This window comes from Eretmochelys imbricata, chromosome 5 (assembly GCF_965152235.1).
Source record: "Eretmochelys imbricata isolate rEreImb1 chromosome 5, rEreImb1.hap1, whole genome shotgun sequence".
NCBI lineage: Eukaryota > Metazoa > Chordata > Testudines > Cheloniidae > Eretmochelys > Eretmochelys imbricata.
The window spans coordinates 89,794,531-89,815,119 of NC_135576.1; the positions used below are offsets into that span (position 1 = coordinate 89,794,531).

The 20,589-nt window shown below is 42.5% G+C and overlaps 1 protein-coding gene across 3 annotated transcripts in view; it reads right to left on the reverse strand.

The window, feature by feature from the left end:
• Positions 1 to 20,589, reverse strand: part of DAPK1 (death associated protein kinase 1) — a 125,193-nt gene that overhangs the window by 57,295 nt on the left and 47,309 nt on the right. For all 3 annotated transcript variants that reach the window (XM_077817494.1, XM_077817493.1, XM_077817495.1), the window contains exons 3-4: positions 14,103 to 14,324; positions 287 to 425 (exon numbers count right to left, since the gene is read on the reverse strand). In XM_077817494.1, the coding sequence (XP_077673620.1) occupies positions 287 to 425; positions 14,103 to 14,324 (361 nt within the window). The remainder of the gene's footprint in view (positions 1 to 286; positions 426 to 14,102; positions 14,325 to 20,589) is intronic.

Genomic DNA, 20,589 nt, shown 5'->3' on the forward strand with positions numbered 1-20,589 from the left:
TCTAACCTGACATAGGTTTCAAGATCATTCTTGAAAACCGTTTCCAGGATATTGTTTTGTTGGTAACTCCCAGTCTGTGTAAATGTGGGAAAAGCATTTTTTGCTTTTTAAATTAAAGACGGTTGGAAACAATTACTTTTCAGCTGAGTTCTCTCCCTTATCTACATAAGCTGGCAACCACATTTTCAAGATGTGATCTGTATTACAACTGGAGATTTTTTTTGGTAGCGTAATTGGGACTTTAAGGGGGTTGCTTACAGTACCCCAAATTATCTGTTCAACATACCTTGAGATCAAAATGGGCAATTTGCAGAGAGTGGAGATAGTAAACACCATTAAGGATTTGTTTGAGAAATTCTGTGGCCTCCTCCTCAGTCAGAGATTCCTTTTCAGCTAAAAAATCAAAGAGCTCTCCACCTGCAACACTGAGAGAAGAGGTGCGGGGGTTATTGGCAAGAACATTTTAGCTTATTGATTTTTGTAGTTTAACTGTTCTCACAGCCATCTTATAAAGCATCCAGCAGCTCTTAATGACATTCATATCAAAACAGAACACGACCATTTACATAATTTAATACCTACAAAATCAGTAAGACTTTTTTCCCCTCCTCCTGAGAATACAGTGGAGAGATTTTAACAAGAACTTGTGCTGGCTTATATAGCTTAAATTAGAATACCCCATACATGTGTACCCATCTTCACAGAAGTCAAAATTCAATGTTAAGTTAAGGAAATATATCTGAAAACATGTAACTGCTGGAATAGATAGAAAACTAAACTATGTTTTAACATACACTAGCAGCAAAATGCTATGGACAATAATAGATGATTTTTAGGATTAGAAGGTATCAAGATCAGGGTTTATTCAATCTGCAGTTAGCAGCAGCCCCAACATGCTTTATTTGTGCTCAGAGCATTCCAAAACACATTCCAATCCTTGATTTAATCTAGTGCCTTAATCATTCATACTAATACTGAACTCAAAACGTGCCAAGCACTTTCTACAGAGGAAGACAGAGTTCCTGTCCTCAAGGGCATACCATCTGAAGTGAGAGTTTTAGGTATGTCAACAGAAAGACGACAAAGGTCAGAAAGGATGTGTAGGAAACCGCAGCAAGATTTGGACACAGCTTGGATATGAGAGAAGAGGGAAAGTAAGGAGTTGAAGATAATCCTCTTGTCATTTGAGGTAGGAGCCTGATCAACATGGATTGATGGTGATGTGCTCAGTGACTGAGAAGGGGGAGGCAAGATAAGGTCTTGAATTCTGTTTTTTTTTTAACCTATTAATGTATCTGAACACCATATTAAAAAAGTCTCCAAATTTCTCTCAGTTTGGGGATTCAAACTGAGACCATTGGTTGATTTGGTCACCTCTTGAATCTTAAAAATCATGTCATTAGAAATATACTGGAACCCTCAAAAGTTCTTTTATTTTTCACTCCTTTGCATAGTGATTTTCAACAGTCTGAAATTCAAAATTACATCTTAAGGACAATATTTGAGATGCACAGAAGCATTGGTATTAATTCTGTCCACTAGCGTGATCTTAAAATTTGATCAAGATTTGAAGTTTTGATAATTAAAAATAGGATTCATATACAACAATAGCTTTATAATCAGTGTAAGTTTTTGAAAATACATTTGACTTGCTCTACGAGGTCTCTAAGGTGCCACAAGTACTCCTTTTCTTTCTACTAGGTCTATTTTTCATGAGACAACTTTCAGCATTGTAATGCAAATTTCATATAAAGTGTATCTTAATGAGTTCTTACTGCTTGGATCAAGATGGGTGGAAAACAAGTCTTTTTTTAAGTGACATTTTCTTCCCAATAATAATGATAATAATAAAGAATAAAGGAAACTATAATAATTAAATACAAAAATTAAAGACTATAAGGGAAGGTATTCAGGTTTAACTCCCTTTGTTAGTACAGTAGTATAAAAATGAAATACCTACAAATTAAACACGGCTCATTATTTTGCCTGACGTCAGTTGAGAAGACCTTACAAGCATGCGTGCACATGCGCGCACACAGATACACGAACACACACTCACTCTGTCAGCTAATTATTGAATATTTCAGAGATTCCCCTAAGATATGGTCCATAATCTACAGCCCACAGCTCTTTCTGGTGGTCCAGGGAAAGGTGGCTGATCACATGCTGCTGGCTTTCCTCCTCATCTAGCGTTACTGATTTGTACTAAGAGATCGCTAAAAATATATAAGCTAATTTCCTAATAATATTTGTCAATGTGAGTGTTTCTTGTAGTTGCCACAGGGATAAGAGAGTAATGAGGAATGGAAAGGGAGACATTCACGAGACAATCTCTCTTACAAGCTAGATCAGGGGTTCTCAAACTTCATTGCACCGCGATCCCCTTCTGACAACAAAAATTACTACATGACCCCAGGAGGAGGGGCCAAAGCCTGAGCTGCACCACGCTGAGCTGGGGGGGCCAAAGCTGAGGCCCAAAGGCTTCAGCCCCAGGCAGGGGGCTGGTAACCTGAGCCCCGCCACCCAGTACTGAAGCCTCAGGCTTCAGCTTTGACCACAGGTGGTAGGGTTTGGGCCTCAGCAAGTCTAAGCCAGCCCTGGTGACCCCATTAAAACGGGGTCCCAACCCACAGTTTGAGAACCGCTAGGCTAGACCATATCTTTAGAGAGAGTGTTTAAGGACCCCTGGACTATTTTCACATACCTTTCTTGAGTAACAGGCACCGGTGGGTGCTCTGGGGCTCAAGCATCCATGGAAAAAAAACCAGGAGGTGCTCAGCACCCACCAGCCACAGTGGTTCCTCTCCAGGGCTTACGGCCCGATCAGCTGTTTGGCGGAGGGCTGCTGGGAGGCACTTGGCGGAGAGAAGGGAGTCATGGGCGGATAGGCCTTGGGGAGGGAGCAGGGGTGGGAGAGGCAGGAAGGAGCCTTCCAATATGGGCAGACAGACATGCACTTTGAGCTAGCAAGCTAAATCAGTGGCACGTCTGCAACAGCACGGGCTTGGGCCTAGCCACCTGAGTACAATCCCGCTCCAAGCCCCTGGGTATAGAGTCAGGTGGCTAGCCTGGGCAGCTGCAGCCACACTACTATTTTTAGCATGCTAGCTTAAGCACAGCTAGCATGTGTCTGTCTACTCACGCTAAGAAGTGCCCTCCCAGCTGTAGTGGAGATGTACCCATAGGCTTCTATCATAAACACGAGGGAAATATTTAGGAACACACTAACAACTTCCACCAATGTTTGCTTGCATTGGAGTGCCACTTGGTCTCCTCTACAGTCTCATCTTTAAAGGTGAAACTAAACAGCGTCAATTCCCATTGCAATTCTTCAGCACGCGGCCCCAACCCAGTAAAGCACTTATGTACGTGCTTAACTTCAAGCACGTGAGTAGTCACAATGAAGTCAGCAGTCGGAGGGCAACACAGCACACCATCACCTAAAACTGACCTCCCCACTTCCTCTTTCAGATTCCTTACAAATCAAGCTGGTTAGTTTTAGCTTCATTACGATGCCCTAGCATGCACCATGTTGAGCTGAAGCCAGTTGACGTGACTTAGGAGAACTGAAAGGTAAATAAAAAGGGTTTGCTTTGACGTTGCAATGTGATTAATGTCCCTATTAGCCTCACTAACCTGGACCGTTCAGCACATTTTACTCAAGCAGATGGAATTTTAAGATTTTATTTTTAGTTCACCTGTAAGTAAGAAGAATTGCTGTAAGTATCCACAGAGGTTCATGAAGCTAGAGCTCAGCAGCGTGACAGTAACCAGTGACTGGATATAAACTGCTTCCTGAAGGTAGTACAGATAATTTATCAGGCACTGTATTTTGGTCTTTTTATACAGACTCTCAGAGTTCTGTATACAGTATTTACACAATGCCTGCAATATATTCTCTGCTCATTTTCTCTTTTTTCCTAGCTGCTGATTGAAGTTACTGGATAAATTCAGAGTTGCTCATTTGTACGCTAACAACTCCAATTAGCAGAATGTGTGTGACTGCTATCCACAGACTCTACACAATGACAATTCAGATTAACAGGGTAACTAAATTAAATTCAAGTCACATCTAATTTCCATTACTGTTAAAATAAACTACAAAATCTTCTCACCTTTATAGTCACCCTAACACAATGACTTTCCTTGAAGCACTATACTTTTCTTCATTCCTACATAAAACCTTTCAGTTTACACATAATACAAGAATATGCAGAGCATATTATGAAAGCAGAACACATTAGGTGCAGTTATATATTTCTATGAATTCCTGTAATGCAGTGTTTTGTATTATATTATATCCAAGCACCAAACCATTTTTATATTAACCCTGCATTCTAGAATGTTTTGTGCAACCATTTTCACATGTTCATAGCAAAGTCAACATCTACTTCTTCCTTTGGGTTTTCCCACAATTTGTGTGAATAAAATTAGTTAACAATAACTGGGCTATTACAAAAGATATTTCTATAAACATTTATTGGTACAAGCATTGCCTGACCTTCCAACAGAATATTAAAAGTGAATTGTACAGGTGTGTTTACATCAGGCAGGTTCTCCCTGTGGGAAAGGAATTGTATTGCATCTCCGGAGAACAAATAACTATGGATAATGTTTTTACAAGTTATCAGGCCTCCTTAACTATGATATGGGACTAATCACCAGCTCCCACAGGATATCATTATGGATCCTAAACATGGAGCTTGGAACCAATTAACTTTCAAAACTAGTGGCATCAACTCCTAATGTCTAAGCCATGTGCCATGCTGCTCATACTCCAAAATGAATTACATAATTAAAAGGTTTCAGAGTAGCAGCCGTGTTAGTCTGTATTCGCAAAAAGAAAAGGAGTACTTGTGGCACCTTAGAGACGAACAAATTTATTAGAGCATAAGCTTTCATGAGCTACAGCTCACTTCACTGGATATCCGATGAAGTGAGCTGTAGCTCACGAAAGCTTATGCTCTAATAAATTTGCTCGTCTCTAAGGTGCCACAAGTACTCCTTTTCTTATAATTAAAAGGATCATCTGAGGATTTATGGTATGATGAAAAATAAACGTATTTGAAGAAACTTTAATTTTAAGCCCAATAGGTTTAAAAACAATCAAAGCTGCTTAGAATTGGAAATGGGGAGTGAATCAGAAAAGTTAGAAAACATTCTTAAGCTGGTTGGGGCATTTTTTCAGGAGACTCAATTTCATAATTTTTCTGGAATCGTACCAATCTGGGGATACGCCAGTGTTAGAAAAGGAGTTCTGACCCAACAGATTTCCTTAGCTTGTTCCCTCGGCCTGTCTGATAGCAAAAATGTTTCTTCTAGGCTGTCCATAGTTGGAGAAGTCTCAGGTAACTCCTTGTTTCGTTTTAGAATGGAAATCTTCATCCCAACACTATGACAAAATATCTCGACCTCTGCTTTACTGTACCTTCTAGATTCCTACACTGACTATTTCAGAGCAACCTTCTTGCGCTGTGCTGTTGTCAAGACAAAAAGCCCCTTCCTTTGATGAAACAGAGATTAATGATGGACAGAAAGTAAAAAGGTTACAGTTTAAACAACATTTTGAAGAAACACGGGAATTCATTGTTTTTGTTAAGTAACACAGCAATTCCATTATAAAGTAGAACTGGTCCCTATTCTTGTGTTCAGCTTCCAAAAGCGATTAAGCGAGCTTGACTATTTGTGTCCTACAAATATTTATTTACACACATACACACACTCCAACTAATAAGGTTGTTACTTAACAGCAACTACTTACACCACCAAACAGCCCAGGTCCCAAAAAACACACCTAAACTGCACATTGGTGTTACCAATGGCTGTCGTCACACTCCCTCGTATCAGTTGTGCGAACATAAATGCTGGTCAACAATTCCAGATGCTTCAATAACCTACAAACATTAACTCATAATAGGTATGCAAGAGTTCTAAGGGGAGAGTTCATCACTACCATTTTCATTCTTTCAAAATTAGATACAAAGCCACTCAAGAGCACTCTCTGCCTTAATAAAAACCTCATGGTGAAACAATTAAAGGCAGCCGACAGTTACAGCCACCATGACTTTTTTTTTAAGCTTCATCTAAGGCCAAGACAAGACCAGTACCATGAAGTTTCAGAGAGTCTGAAGAACTGGATGAGCTAGGTGAACTTCAGGCTGCTGGCTGTAAGCTAATTCCTTACCTCTCATGATTAGTAAGATGAAACAGGAATATAACGGGTCCACTACTAGTTGAGACTGCTAACTCAAGTAAGCAGTTACTGAAATCATCAGCATTCCTGAACATTGCATTTTTGATCCTCCACTTTTTAGGATAAGTAACTGAAATAATGGTAAGAAGGTGACAACTTTCTCTCTGTTCAAGAGGAAGAGTTTTATATGAAATCAGAAGTGCACGTATATGTAAAAAAGTAGCTGTCGCTAAAATGTCTGAAGTCATCTTATTCCCCACCATAAGAAATTATTTCTCTCTCTCATCTTTAAAATAAATGTTCATACTTCAGATTTTTCATTTCATCCTATTCAAGTTTGAAATTTGCTATAAAAACATGTTGGGGCTAACTTAATATTTTTTACTTGGAAACCACCTCAGAGATGTTCTCCCCAACATCAGAGGGCAAAACATTTCTGCAGGAAAAGAGGTAGGAATGCATTATTTTATCCCTAACATTGCAGTGAAAGAGTCCTTGCCCCCAAAGAGCTTCCAATCTGAATGGAGAAATCAGATAGTGTGGGAAGGAAAACAGAGGCACCGAGAAACGCAGTGATGGATCCAAGGTCAGTGGAGAGGTGTCCAGGTAGCAGTAGCAGCAGAATGTGCTTGTGACAGAGCATAACCATTCTTCTGCTGTGTTTTCTGCATTTTGCAGAGCCTGGAGCTATCCTATCCTCTTAACATCCAGAGTTGCTGGAAGTAGCCAAGTTCTACTAAGGAACAACAGAAACTAGCAAGTGAGGTGCAGCGGCTGGGGAGGAAGAGAACTGGACACAAAACTGTGAGCAGAAACTAGCTTAGCTACCAGAGTGACAGGGAAAGAACGGCAGGCAGTTAACATTAGATTAGAAGAGGAGGAGGATAGTTTCAGTTCATGAGTCAAACACAGGTATTTCTTGTAAGATTAATGGATGACGGGCCAGAGACCAGAAATTGTAATACTGTTGAGAAAACTTGAGAAAACGTTTGCAGTCAATCATGAAAACTGATCCAAAAGGTTAAAAAAATTGAACAGGATGACAGAATGAAATGAAATATCGCAGATTGGAAGATCCTCGAACAGATTTCTGATGTTGGTGAACATAGGTGCTGGAACTGCAGCACCCCTTGGCTTGAAGTGGTTTCCATTATATACATGATTTACAGTTTGGTTCAATGGCTCTCAGCACCCACACTATAAAAATTGTTCCAGCACCCCTATTAGTGAATAAGAACTAAATCTGGTACTGAAAAACATTTGCTTCAGAAGGTTTCTGCAATACTATCTTGGAATTTTTATCCAGGTCAGCTTCATGATATGAAAATCAAGAATAGTCTATCCAAGGCTGACAGAAATGTATGTTCAAAACAAGGTTTTGGGAGGACAATGCCCATATATTTCTCTCGAGAAAATATAGCACTATCATGAATATATAGATTTTATTTAATCTTTGGCTAATATACAACTGTAATGAGAGGATGGAATGCTGGAATTAGCCCCTCTGTAGTCTATTGGCCATGTTAAAGAAATAGCTGATGAACAGAGCACAAGAATTATTTTAAAAGGGTACATCCTATTTCTAAAGGAGTTTGCATGCAATATTGCAATCCATTTGGTGAACCAAGAGGTGAAAATCAAAGTTAACAGGCATCAGAAAGGCCTCCTTGAGAATGCATGTTAACAGTTATTGACAGCAACTAAAAAGATGTCTGTACTGACATGCCTCCAGTGGATACTCAAGTTACATAAAGAATACAAATCAGAAATACTGATTTGCTGAAGTGCAGTGACGAGGCAATATTTGCTGACTAATTTGAATTAGTGTTTCAGCTACTAAGAGATTGCAGCTAAACAAAAAACTCTGCAGAAGTTATGGGCAGTGTTTTGTGGCTTCTTTTTTGATTCAGGAGTTATCTGTGTGAAAAGTAAAAACAGAAGATCACTTTAAAAAATGTTGCCATTAGACGTAACTTTACGGTGTCAATACAGACATTAAATAGTTTTTGTAAGATTACACCGGATATACAGTATTCTGGCTCATCCCACAGCAATAGCTGAATATTGGTGTAAAATGAAAAGAATCATAGAATATCAGGGTTGGAAGGGACCTCAGGAGGTCATCTAGTCCAAACCCCTGCTCAAAGCAGGACAATCCCCAACTGTCATCCCAGGCCTGACCTTTGTCAAGCCTGACCTTAAAAACCTCTAAAGAAGGAGATTCCACCACCTCCCTAGGTAACGCATTCCAGTGCTTCACTACATTCCTAGTGAAAAAGTTTTTTCTAATATCCAACCTAAACCTCCCCCACTTCAACTTTAGACCATTACTCCTTGTTCTGTCATCTGCTACCCCTGAGAACAGTCTAGATCCATCCTCTTTGGAACCCCCTTTAAGGTAGTTGAAAGCAGCTTTCAAATCCCCCCCTCATTCTTCTCTTCCGCAGACTAAACAATCCCAGTTCCCTCAGCCTCTCCTCATAAGTCATGTACACGTTCCAGTCCTCTAATAATTTTTGTTGCCCTCTGCTGGACGCTTTCCAATTTTTTCACATCCTTCTTGTAGTGTGGGGCCCAAAATTGGACACAGTACTCCAGATGAGGCCTCACCAATGTCAAATAGAGGGGAATGATCACGTCCCTCGATCTGCTGGCAATGCCCCTACTTATACAACCCAAAATGCCACTGGCCTTGTTGGCAACAAGGGCACACTGTTGACTCAATGATTTCTGGAAGGTGAATTTATATGCAGAGAGAAAACATAGTCAAACTGCCTAATAATGGGTAAAAGCTACCTCAGGATGGATAGAGACAGGACAGAAGGCAAGTTTCAGTTTTGTTACTGGACTAGTTGTTTAAGCATAAACAATGTTAAAGGAGTATGTCCCTAAGAATAGGAATATCAAAACATTAAAGATGCACTTACATACAAGAGTACACTCCCGTTTATCCAAATCTTTCAGACAACTGGGTGTTCAGATAAACAGTCACGTTATTAATATAGGGCTACATGTGGGACTATAAACTGCCTCTACTCACAGTCAGAGCGCTTTTAGAGTTGGCACTAAACTGATCCGCACCTCCAGCGCTCTCTTTAGCTGCTTCTGTTATGCTGCACTGACTTAACCTTTGTCTTCTGTGACTTAGTCCTCTGCCCAGGACACTTCTCCAGTCTTGTCCCTTTCCAGGGTACCAAGTATCCAATGAAATACCAACTTTGCCGTCAGTTCTCCCGCAGGACTTCTCCCACAAGAGCTTATCTCCTTCTCCAGAACTTCCCTCACAAAAGCCTGTCTTGCTCCCTGTCATTTTCTCTTTGCAGGAGAGTCCTGCCTTCTCTGCAGTCTCTCCCCACAATGGAGTTCCCTCAGGAGCTTTACAAACCCAGGGTGTCTAATGGCTCATCATCTACCTCTACCCTTTCTGGCCAGGAATGAAGCAGTCAATCACCCCACAGGTAGAGCATCTCTCTAATTGGGTTCCCCCCCCCCCTCTTCTGCAGGTGATGGGGGTTCATCCCATCACAGGTACACAATATGGATTTTGATAACTAGGATTTTCGACTAACTGGAATTATGCTGCATTTAAAAGTCTTTCCAGCATGACATTAAAAAATTCCATCTATTTACATTATAAATTGTTTTTCACAATATCTTCGAGATATGGCTAATTACTAAAGCTTGCTCTCACAGCAATTGCTATATTCAATTATTAAAGGGATTACTATCACTTTATCTTCTCCGTTTTATTCCTGTAATTACATAATTATATGTACTTTGTGATATTAAAATGAATTCAATGTCAGACAGCTTTCTGAACCAGCAAGGCCAAATAGTAATTTCTAAGGAGGAAAGTGAAAAAACTTTCCCGATTGAAACAATAAGGGGCTTTCTATGTAAGCAAAATATAATTAACTAAGTTGAGGGCTGGCTAGTTCCCCGAGTCCAACACTATCAGTCTTATAACATTCTTCTGAGTGGTCAATAGTTTTTTTCCTAAGAAGTAAGAGCGCTCCCAGCAAGCCCACCACCCCCATTATCTCCTCCCTCACCTAGGTTTTGCTCAGAGGCTTGCAATGCAAGTACTGATCTGACCTCACCCTGCTTAGACGACAAGGCTGAATGAGATCAAAATATGGAAGAAGGTAATTTTAAGGATAATGAAGGTTATATTACATATATATTATATAGATAGAAAAATTATCTTTCTAGATCTAATGTTAAATTTTTATGTAATTACATGAGTTTTCTGAAACATTACTTAAGTGTATTAATATAAAAAATTAAACTATAAACAAAAGCAATAGTGAATTTTGAGCCCTTATACAGTCTGTTATAATCCTATTAATAAAATAAGGACTTGTAACGGCTAGCTACTACATACAAAAAACAAATGACTCCACACTGAAAATATCCTAGGAATTGAGAGAAGCAAAACAAACTAGATTTTGCATACACATTTGCAAGCCTTCGGTCTTGCACTAGCAGGTTGGACATTTAAACTCCGAGTGTAAACAAATGAGTCTGTCAAACTATTTATGTTGAGTAGAGCTTAGCAATTACTCAGGGGAGGAATCAAAGTTGTCATAAATTCCAAAGAGTATAAAGTATAATGATATGGAAGTGAGTGGCCTTAGTTAATGCTAAAGTCCTTTTGTTAAACATGTTGCTCAGACATGTGAGAAGAGGACTTTAGCATCAATTAACACTGCTCAATGGAATACTGGACACATTTATACTCCAGTATGACTTTTATCCTTGGCACCACGTAGCACTATTTCCATGCACAAAGCACTAGTTCCCAACCTTTCAGGGCTCAGGACTCATTTGTACATATTGATGGCCTGTCATGGCCCAATAAATGGGCTAGGGAGGGGGTTGAGAGCACCTAGAGAGGAGAAGACCCTGGAGGGGAGGTAACAGAGTCCATCCTGCACTTAGCCTGTAGTGGTGGCTCCTGTTCCACAGGGCTGACTTGGTGACCTGGTGTACGGGGTTGCAGTGCTGCTCAGTTTTGGCCCAGGCCCCCTGATGGGGGATTGGGGGCCAAATTTATGAGAATGGTGTTGCACCCTGATGCATGGGGTTGCAGCATCACTCATTCAAATTTGGCCTGGCTGGCTCTCCACTATCATGGACGGGTGGCTGGGCCAAATCTGAGCAGCGCTGTGAGCCCATGCACCAGGCAGGTCCCAATGCCCACAGCGGGGAGCCAAGCCCAGCCAGCCCCATGGGACTAGAGCTGCAGGAGACACCCTTTGAAAATCCTTGGGATTGAATTTTGTGTCACAACTCCGATGTTAAAATAGCTAGAGGACGTGATAAATGACATCCCTGGAAATAACAAGTCAGAAAAAATAAGTCACAGTACATTAACTCTGCATTGATGCAGCATTTAAGGGGTCTGGAAGAAGGGACGGATTGGTAGGTCTTCCAATGCTAATTATAAATCTTCAAGAAGTTTTATCATGCAAAATATTTGTAGAAACGAAGAGCTTACATTTTTTCACTCTTCTCCTCCTTAATTATTATCAATGCAGTGTAGACAGGGAGCACAAATTAAAGCAGCTAAGATGATAAATACCAGACAGATAAGTAGAGGCATGGTAAACAATCATATGTAGGACAGCTGTAGATACGTTTCAACAAGTTTACTAGGATTTATAGTATGTATAAAATCACAAGAAATATCCGTGGGAATTCTCCTCTTCTCTAACTTTGCTTCCTTCCTAAATCCCTATTGTTAATTTGTGTGTAGGTTAAAAGGGGGGAAAAAAAAGCATTGTATACACCGGGGTCTCAAACACGTGGTGCGTAGGCCGCATGTGGCCTGCAGGGTTATTTTCTGTGGCCCACCAGCTCCCCACGGCCCCCCCAGCATTTACCAAGAGCGGCTCCGGCCCAGCGCACACCGGGGGCAGGGCAGGCTCCCTGCCTGCCTGCCCGACCCCGCCGCTCCGGGAAGCGGCCGGGACCTGGGGAGCGGGGGAACAGGGGTCTGTGTGTTGCCCTGGCCGCTCCTCCAGGTACCTCCCGCAAAGCTCCCATTGGCCGGGAACGGGGAACTACAGCCATTGGGAGCTTCGGGAGAGGTACTGGCCAATGGGAGCTTCGGGGGAGGTACCTGGAGGAGCGGCCAGGGCAACACACAGACCCCTGTGCCCCCTCCCCCAGGTCCCGGCAGCTTCCCAGAGCAGCACAGGGGCAGGGCAGGAAGGGGGGAGCCTGCCCTGCCCTGCCCCCGGTGCGCACCAGGCTGGACCCGCCCCCTGAACCCCTCCTGCAGCCGAACCCCCTGCCCTGAGCCCCCTGCTGCACCCCACACCCCTCCTGCACCCTGACCCCCTGACGCACCCCTCCTGCGCCCTAACCCCCTGCCCTGAGCCCCCTGACGCACCCCGCACCTCTCCTGAACCCCCTGGGGGGCAGGGAGGGGCGGAGTTGGGTTGGGGATTTCAGGGGAAGGGGTGGGAATGGTTGCAGGGAAGGGGTGGGAAGAGGCGGGGCCTCACAGAAGGGGTGGAGTGGGGGCGGGGCCAGGGCAGTGGGGTGATCAGTGGTGCGGCCTTCGGGCCAATGTACTAGTCCTCATGTGGCCCTCGTGGTCATTTGAGTTTGAGATCCCTGGTACACACACAGTGTCCTAAAGTATAAAACTATAAAAGAAGGGAAGGGGACAGTTTTAAGTGTACAAAACTAGTAAGCAGAGAAACACAATCAGCACAAAAGGAAAAGAAAAACCAACATAGTGACAAAACAGAACCCCGGCCAAGATTCTGGTGCCAGTTTCAAATTGTGAGTGGTTGCTAGAGTTTTCACGACTATTTCTCCTGGGATAACCTAAATTTCAGCCTTTACGCCTTTGAAACGTAAGTGGAGCATTGGTGTACAGGCCTGCAATTAAACCTGTTTGTCATACTGATCAACGTTAAATAATGCCTTGTTTTTAATAATACTTAGCATGAAACTGAATTTTGGCTAGAACCCCCCCATTCTCTAATGCTTCAGTAAAGCAAGAAGTGCTCAAAACACACACACAAATAAATACTAGTGCTATGCTGTGCTTCATGGGTGTGACCTAGAGCTTCACTTGTCCCAGTTCTGGCTTCTTGTTCTGAGTAAATGGTGATTCTGGTAAACTGAGTCTGACCAATCCTGCAGCACCACAGGCCATCAAAAGTGTACAAAGAATGTGCTTGCCGCTGCCGAAAAGCACTTTTGGGGCCTTCCCTTAAAAGTGGTCTCTGTGTTTATCCTCTAAAACCTGCGAGGGAATTTTAAGAACGGAAAGGAACTATCCAAAACCATTTCTTACAAATGCATTTTGCCCCCATCCCACCCATTAATACTAGCCTTGCATGCAAGGTAAGAAGCATATGAAAGACAAATGCAGGAATATAAAAGCTCAGATTGAGTTTCAACATTGCAGAATAGCAACATACATTGGGTAAATCCTGTTTAGTTATACAGATGTAAAAATGTGTCCAGTAGTGTTACTCTGAATTTACACCAATATAATGCAGAAAAAAATTGGCCCACTATAATAATTATGAATCAAATCACCATCTAATTTGGTTCTTAAAATCTATGTATCTAACTGGAGATATGTAGCTGAATGTTACCTTTGGATATCACCATAATCATAGTGACTAAAGTAGCAAGTAGAAAGACCTACACTGGATCTATTGAACTGTGATTCTACCTCTGGATTTTGGGCAAGCTATTTCACCAAAAATGAACTACTATGAGTTGCAAGTCTAACCTGGAATAAAGAGCTCTCAAAACACCAAGACTCGCCTGCATTTATACAGGAAGTTCATTAAGTCGTTACCACTCTGAAGGAAAGCCCCTACTTCCCAAACACAAAGACAATCTCCACCATGCCCCAAGGCCCTCAAGAGCTACTTACAGTTCCAGAATAAGAATAACATCTGTTTTGTTTTCATAAACATCATGCAGTGTGATCACATTGGGGTGCTGAATCTCTTTCAGTATGTTAACTTCTCGCTCAATGTCTTCTCTACTCACGCCCCGTCGGCTGGATTTTGTTCTCCGTTTCTTGATGAATTTTGCAGCATACTGTAGACCAGTACTCTTCTCACGACATTTTTTCACTACAGCAAACTGCCCACTAAAAGAAGCAGGAAGAGAAGGGGGGAAAATCTGATTCTAGGAACTGTAAAATTAGGGACAGTTTATGTTTACTACTGCTGGAGGAAACTATTGTTGCTTTGAACTAACAAGTCAGCAAAAATGCATCATTGCTTTTTTGCACAATCCAGCACAACACATAAACAAAGCTACAGGCGGTAAGGAAGGAGGTGTTAAAATGTTTCTCACATACAGACTCAGACTAAGGTCAGAAGGGACCATCATGATCATCTAGTCCAGTGGTCACCAACTGGTAGATCACGATCAACTGGTCGATCCTGGAATCTCTGACAGTCTATCATAATCTCTGGCTGCTAAAAGTCCGGCGGCACAGCAGGGATAAGGCAGGCGCCCTGCCTGCCCCGGCCCCACGCTGCTCCTGGAAGTGCAATAAATCTACAGGTAATAGATTTATTGTCCACAGTGGCAAAAAAACTGGAACTGTGACAGATAACTGCATAATTCTGGGATAGTCACTGAAAAAAAAAATACTGCTTTCCAGGCTTCTCCGTTCTCTAAAATAACTTTGTTTCATTATTTACCCCCAGACAAATTACCTTTAATTTCTTTGAAGTGGAATTCAATACCATCAATACTCACTTACCCCTGCCCTGCATATTTTGTTTTAAATGGTTTCAGGTAGTTTGGCTTTATTTCTTTTTTGAACACAGAGAAATGTAAGCCTATTTCTTGATATTGTATCAACTAGCCCACTAGAAAAGTTTTCAAGAGGAAAAAAAAAATAACTTGTTATTCAGGAAGACAAGACCATGACACCCTTAAAAATGAAAAAGACCACTGATTTAAAGGATGTGTGAATCAAATAAAGTTGTTGACCCACTGTCTTGTTGGGTTACAAGGCTTTTGTTGGACCTTAAAACACACAGTGATTCAAAGCAAAACACCTCAAGAACGTATTTGCTGCTTTAAATGAATAGCATTTGTAACATTGTGTGATTTTCTGATTATGTTTTTTTTAAAACAGCAAACTGTCTACATGAGAATTCTCTAGGACGACTGTTCATGTTATTATATTGAGAATTTACAGAATTACGACAACAGAAATTAGAACCAGGAAAATCCTTTGAAGCCAGATAGTCCCTCCCTTTGGCCAAAGCAGGTTTGTTCTCTAAAGTATATTTTCTAGTAAACCTAAACTAAATCAAGGCATACTGTAGACAGCTGTATAAAGCATTTAAAACACTTGTGGCATTTTGCCTCAATTAAAATATATGTACTTTTCAAATTTAAACTAAGGAACCCATCTTTCGGACATAAAGATACCTGAAAAACAAACTTAAAATGTATATATTGCTTTTGCGTGAAAGTAAGGATCACGTCCGATAAAATCTTTAACAACTGAGTTGCTGAAGATTCCACAGCCATAACTGAGCAGGTTCCTGCAGAAAAAAATTAACGTGTGATTCATAACAAAAGTATTTATTGACAAGTAGTTTAAAAAAATAAAATAGGTTTAGATAAGGATCTATATATTTGTCTACTTTATAATCTGCATCCAAGTCCCACGAAGTTTCATAATATTATGCAACATATTTATCCCCTTCTGAGAATACTGTACCATGGTGTATTAAAAAAAAAAAGATTTTAAAAAAGTGTCTGGCCTTAACTAGCCATTTTAAAATGCAGATGACAATGTAATCTTTAGAGTTTATTTTTTAAAAGGGAAACATTTGATAGTTCTGTAGTCTCAGTAGGCAATGGACCAGATCCTTAGCTCTGACTGAGGAGCATTCAGGACAGCTACAAGAACACAAGGACAAAGACTCCCTTTTTGCTTTCCGACATAGGGGCCACTCTGCACCAGCAGGCCCATTACCAATAAAAACTGGAGCAGCTTGAAGACTGCTTTAATCTGTGCTAGCTGACAATGACCCAAAGGGGCTGTGTCCTAGCCAGATCCTCTTTTCCAAGTCACTTTAACTACACAGGGGTAGCTTAGAGCCAATGTAACATCTCCTTACATGGGGAGAGATTCTCTAGGGTCAGATTGTCTAGCTTTAGGATCCACTTTGCACTGATGAAGAAGTTATAAGTAAGGCTATGTTTTAGTCACAGGTCACGGGCAGTAAACAAAAATTCACAGCCTGTGACCTGTCCATGACTTTTACTAAAAATACCCATGACTAAAACTTGGGCAGGGGGCTGCGAGTGCTGGGCGCGGGGCAGTCCAGGGCTGCTGTGAGTTCTGAGGGAGGTGGCCCAGGGGATCCTGCTGGTGGTGGGGGCGGGGGGGAGGAGGGGAAGCAGCATGGCCCAGGACCCCTGCTGGTGCTGGGGGGGAAGGTTGGCAGGGCTCGGTGGGCTGCTCCCACCACAAGTGCCAGCTCTGCTGCAGCTCCCACTGGCTGGGAACCACAGCCAATGGGAACTGAGGGGGCGGGGCCTGCAGGCACAAGCAGCATGCAGCACGGAGCTCCCTCCTGGCCCCTTTGCCACCTAGGAGCTGCAAGACCGTGGGAGCTGGGGAACCCCCCACCCCTAGGTAAGTGCCCCCCTCCCAAACACCCAAACTGCTCCTGCTGGCCAGCTCGGGCAGCCCCTGAGCCAGCACCAGCAGCTGCAGCAGTCATGGAATCTATGACTTCCGTGACCCCCAAGATAAATGCACAGCCTTAGTGATAAGTGACTGGAGCGGGGCCCTGAATTGGCATGATAGTGCTCTGTATTCCCAGACACAAGAGAACAAGTTCAATTCCTGGCATTTTTCTCCTTCTGTTGGAAGGGATTGGAGAAGCTGTGGGGTTCTCCATACATCTGCACAGAGACTATGAAACACAGAAAACCCAGGCTCAGCTGTACTTGAAAAAGCAGTCTGCTACTTTGGAAACCGTCACCACCAAATGATTGAGCCAGCGGATCACCATAGCTCAAAAACAGCAGTCAGAAAACAGAGATATGTCAGCTTAGTAGGGGAACTTCTGAATGAGCTAAAATGATCAAGTGGTAAGAGGTCTTCACACTCTCTTAGCTGATTTGCATTCTATGACTTGATTGAGAATGTACAGACTTCTATGTTCCTCTGACAGGCAAGATTATAACCAATCTCCATCCAGGATTTTCTTTTTCTCTAGGGTTCCCTCCTGCTTCTCCAACTTGAGTCCTTCAAGTCCGAAACACTACTGTATTTCCCCAACTAAAGTGGTGAGACAATATCTTGTGAAGTCTGGCAGGATGGAAGTCTACGCTGTTGAAAGCAAGTTATCTGGTAAATGGTAACTATTTGCCTTTCTATGGTTAGGTCTGTAACAGCACTGAGGCTGGGTTCTGAATCATACACAGCACCCTATGGCACTGTCTGCAATGATAAACATAAACGTATGATCACACAGCATAAAACAAGATTTCCATCAGAATGGACAAAAACTGTTGGTTTAACCACAAGCAGCTGATGCAATGTTAAAACACATGGAGGATTTAACAACATTCTACTACAGATTTTACCACTATGTAATTTCCCAGCACTTAAAAAGGTTGGTGAGAAAAACACCCTATGGAAGGAGAACAAGAGACTTGAGGCTGAACTAGAAGAGCAAGGTTGATAGTGAGGGAAGGAGGGGAATGGAAACCACTGACCTCGTCACACACTCCTTCCAAAGGAGAAGCCCTGATCTAAGACACAGCAATAAAGAGGAGATGCTGGAACTACAGAAATATTAATGTGAAACAGTTGAAAGACTTATTATTATTTACAGCACTCTAACGTTCTAAGTGCTTTACAGTGCACCCAGCAGCTCACAATCCACTTTGTGTACATGTAAAAAGCTACCCTACTGTACACCCTTCTGTTGGATATATGAAAGCCACCCTTACATCAAAGAACAATTAAGCAACCATTACACAGTATAAAGAACTAAACGCACCAGTCACAATTTTCCACCAAAAAACTACTAAGGGCTAACCACACACATACACACACGATACCTGCTCCAGCCACTGCTTGATTTAGATAGCAAAAACAGATCCAATATGAACCTGGCAATTTACTAGAGGCTAGTCTTGAAAAACCAACATTGTTTTAGTATGTGGATATACAATGTATTCCGAAATCCAGTCAAATCTGGGATTTGAGTACAAAATCCAGTAGGTTTACTAATGACTGTTTTGTCAGTTCAACATATGCAGTTAATCTTCTGAAGAACCTTGCTCTTTGATTTCTGATCTTCAGTCCTTGCAGGAAATTGCTCCTTAACCCCTCTATCTGCAAAAAGCAACAATTAATTTTTGGTTTATTTCTTTTTAATCTAAAAATGACTTGCAAGTATTTTCAAATAATGCATTAAGTGTAGAGTTCTATGCTGAAGAAAGGAGGCACCCACAGTGGCATTGGAACAATTTTTATAGTGAGGGTACTGAAAGCCATTGAACAAAACTGTAAACCCTTTACATGATGGAAACCATTTCAAGCCGGGGGTGCTGCCGCATCCCCACCACCCATAGGCGCTTTACAACCTAAGGCACTGAAATTTGTCTCCCACCAACGAAAGCATCCTGTTACAGTGACACAGTAACACCTCCTGAACAATTCTGAACCATTGCTGATGTACTGTGGGCGATGCAGTGCGACTGCAAACTCCACGTGACCTATGATGACCCTAACAGTCCTCCAGCGGCTATCCCATAATGCCCGACACTGACAGCTCTGCTCACAATTGTGAAGTCCATTGCCCAGGGTTCATGGAGACCAGAAAGGGTTCCCCACCACTTTAAAAATCCAGCATACTTTTGAAAAGCCTTTTCCCGATTGCCTAGCTTAGCAAGTACACTTTGTAGCTCTCTCTTGTTGTGTGCACCTGCCCAACCAACCATGCCAGCTGCATGCTCCAGACATACTCCCACCTGGAGTAGACAGAAGTTATTGGATCTCCTGGGCCTGTGGGGAGAAGACACTGTACTGTGCAGGCACAGCTACAGACTACCTGTAGAAACATGGAAATCTACCAGCAGATTGCATGGGGAAAGCAGGAGAAGGGGTATGACAGGGATCAGAAGCTGTGCCATGCGAAAGCAAAGGAATGGAGGCTGACATACCAGGAGGCCAGGGAGGCCAATACTTGATCTGGTGCCATGCTGCAGTCCTGCCTCTTCTACAAAGGGCTGCATATTATACTTGGTGAAGATCCTGCCACTACCCCACACACCACTGTGGATACCTCTGAGGAGCCCAAGTCACGTGCCTCTGTCATGAAAAGCAAGGATCAGGAGGGAGAAGGATAGGGGATATGTGAGCAGGAGGTCCAGCTATGCTGTGAGCCAGGACCTGTTTGAGACTCCACCACAGTCCAGTCAATTCCAGCAGGCGAGCATGGGCGAGCTCAATGTAGGGGAAGGGTCCTCACGTAAGTGTGTGATTGCATTTTGTATTACCATGTTTAAGTGTACAGATGATGTCCAGCCCAACAGGATGACAGAGGTACTGACTTTTCATTACTTTACTCATACTAGAAGAGGTAGCAGTACAACAGAAAGAGGAAGTGTTGTTATCCGCTTTTCATTCCCTGTAGAATTAGCTGAAAGAGGCCATGCTGAGCAGTTTACGTACACAGGGATGTCCACTGACTCCTCCCAAAAGGCCTCAAATGAAACTTTCATGGAGATGCTCTACAATCCTCTCCCGAAGGTTTCTAGGGATGGCAGCCTTATTTCTTCCTCTGCAGCAGGACTTTTGCCCACGCCTGCCTGCAACGACTTTGGCAGGCACCATGGCAGTAAACAGGCTAGTGACACAGCCCTGGGATGCCAGCAGCAGCTTTGTTACTCTCTGGAGCAAGGTATCAGCTACAATTACCACTGCCTGTGCAAAACAGTTCCAGTGCTCAGTGTCATTGTGATGTCCATGGAATCAGGGTCTGAAATTTTATTATTTCATGCAACCAAACAATTCCCTCCTCACTCTCCCCAGCCACTCGTCCCTGGTGGGCCACACTCGCCATGGCTGGGGCTGGAGAGTGATGCTGTGCACAGGCACAAGTGTCAATAAGCATGTTATTTGTTTAAAATTTCAGAGGAGCACAGGACGGGAGATCTGAAACTTAACTTTTGCTTTCCATTGTGACTACATTGACAATGATGCTGTTTTCTGTAGCGGCTGCCATTGCAGCCTTGAGGGTCCCCCCCACCACCCCTGGAACACCCGATTCTGATAAGGAGGAGAAAGAAGAGGACATGGGGGAATATGTTCGGTGAGATGCAGCATTGTCTTGCTGTATCAGACCATGAAGAGAAGG